Genomic DNA, 1,916 nt, shown 5'->3' on the forward strand with positions numbered 1-1,916 from the left:
AAGATTTTGGGATTTTTAGTCAACCTATACGCTCCGAGGAAGATCTTAACGAGATGGGAATACAAAGGAAGCCCCAAAGAAGTCTAATGGAGTTGATTGAGAATCAGCCTGGGAAGAAAGCGCCTGGAAAATCAACGCAATCCTAGATTCCTTCTCTTCCCACCAGGTTTCCTCCTCCTGCTCCTCATCAACCTTCTCATCAACCTCCCCAGCCAGTCAGAGCTGATGCTGCCGAGTTGAAAATGCGCAGGGAGCAGAAAGGGAAGGATGTGGTGGATGCTGGAAAATCTCGTCCGACCCGCGAGGAGGATGCCCAGCGAGCTGTAAAGCAGCAGAAAACTAGCCACCCTATTCAGCGAGGCCAGGAGAGGTCTGACATTCAACCTCCTGAGCCACAAGCATGGTTGCCAGCACCCATACACAGTGGGGAGCCCTATGAGATGATGCATCTATTAGGGACTTCAACGGTGGCGTTGGGTGTCACATAGCCTCGGCTATAGAGGAGGCTTTGTTACTCCCAAAGGACATGGCTGAAATAAAGAATGCAAGAAGAATGAACTCATCCTCAATAATAAAAAATATTTGGGAATGGTATAGTGCTAACTCTCTTCTTTTTCTTTTTGTGATCATTACTCACTGATATGTACTCTTTACTGACTATAGTGTTAATTTCTTCCTTTTAGGTTATCCAAAACACTTTTAGGCAGGATGAGATGCTCAATAACTGCTACAATCAGCTAGACGATGAAAGGAAGAAACGGGCGTCGGTTGTACAAACTTTGACAATATCCGAGCAAGACTTGGTGGCTGCGAAGAAGAAATTAGCCGTTGAGGAGCAAGCTCGCAAAAGCGCTGACTCGGCCTTAGAGGGTTTCCAAAAACAAGCTAAGGACCAGAGAAAGCGTTTGCGCGAAGCAAATGAGGAATTGAAGGCTGCTCGGGAGCACGTGGCAGTTCTTAAAAAGCACCTGGAGGAAACCCAAAAATTAAGGGAGCAAGCTGAAAAGTCTCGGGAGGAAGCAGAGAGGGCAAAGGCCGAGGCCGAACAGGCAACGAATGAGGCTGAACAGAAAGGCTATGAAATTGGGGTGGCTGAGACGGAGGAGACACTAAAGGCAGAGGTGCCAATGGTGTGTTGCATTTGCTGCGACCAAACTTGGGATGAAGCTCTTAACCAAGCTGGGGTTGAGGCTTCATCCAAGTTAAGGAAGGCAGAGAATGTGTTCTACTCTACAGCAATCCGCACCTCGGCTCCTCCATCCAGTCAAGCTGAAGACATTCCCTCAACCACTAATCCTAATCAGGAGGTTTTGCCTCAAAATCTTCCTCCTCCTAGCCAACCAGAACCAGCTAAAGAGACTAATGCCCCTCCAGAAGCCCCCTTGGACAAGACTGCAGCAGCTTCTGAGGCAGAGGTAGCCTCTCAAGGCTTTCAACAAAATTTGGCTTCCATAGTCATGCCAGGTGGGGGAGCTACTAAGGACAAAGAGGGAGTCACTACCTCGGAGGCAGATAAATCAGCCAACCAAGCTCCCAAGCTCCAAATTAAGTTGAAAAAATAGGACTTATTTTATAATTTGATTAGGATTTTTGTAAGGATATTTATGTCTATTTGCTTATTGTTGTTGCCGTTTTATCTTATTTTTGTACTTGTTCACTATGTTATCTTAACTTGAATGGTTTCATTTTGACTATCTTTCGTTTGCAAGAGAAAAAATAACTTATAAATATTAACAATTGGCAATTAAAAATGGGTGATAAACGTTAATACTATAAGGTCTCAGGAAGACATTTTGGATACATATGTATTCTTTCTAATCAATTGAAACTTAAGGGAATGTTCAAAAGTTGGATAAAGTTAGGTCTATAGTACTTCAGTTGCACATTAGATGATGTTCATAGGCTTATTGGGGTTT

At 44.3% G+C, this 1,916-nt stretch overlaps 1 protein-coding gene across 1 annotated transcript; it reads left to right on the forward strand.

The window, feature by feature from the left end:
• The first annotated feature begins 242 nt into the window (after nt 1–242).
• Nucleotides 243–1,562, forward strand: LOC126698549 (stress response protein NST1-like). Its single transcript, XM_050395861.1, has 2 exons — nt 243–467; nt 684–1,562. Exons 1-2 carry the CDS (start codon nt 243–245, stop codon nt 1,560–1,562), a joined length of 1,104 nt encoding a protein of 367 aa, XP_050251818.1.
• Nucleotides 1,563–1,916: the final 354 nt, after the last annotated feature.

The sequence above is a fragment of the Quercus robur genome, chromosome 2, assembly GCF_932294415.1.
Source record: "Quercus robur chromosome 2, dhQueRobu3.1, whole genome shotgun sequence".
Taxonomy (NCBI): domain Eukaryota; kingdom Viridiplantae; phylum Streptophyta; class Magnoliopsida; order Fagales; family Fagaceae; genus Quercus; species Quercus robur.

Excerpts from the sequence above, each read along its gene's own strand:
- LOC126698549 (XM_050395861.1), top strand. The coding sequence starts at position 243 with ATGCGCAGGGAGCAGAAAGGGAAGGATGTGGTGGATGCTGGAAAATCT. Across the intron at positions 468-683 it reads ATCTATTAGGGACTTCAACG|GTTATCCAAAACACTTTTAG; the intron begins GTGGCGTTGGGT and ends TCTTCCTTTTAG.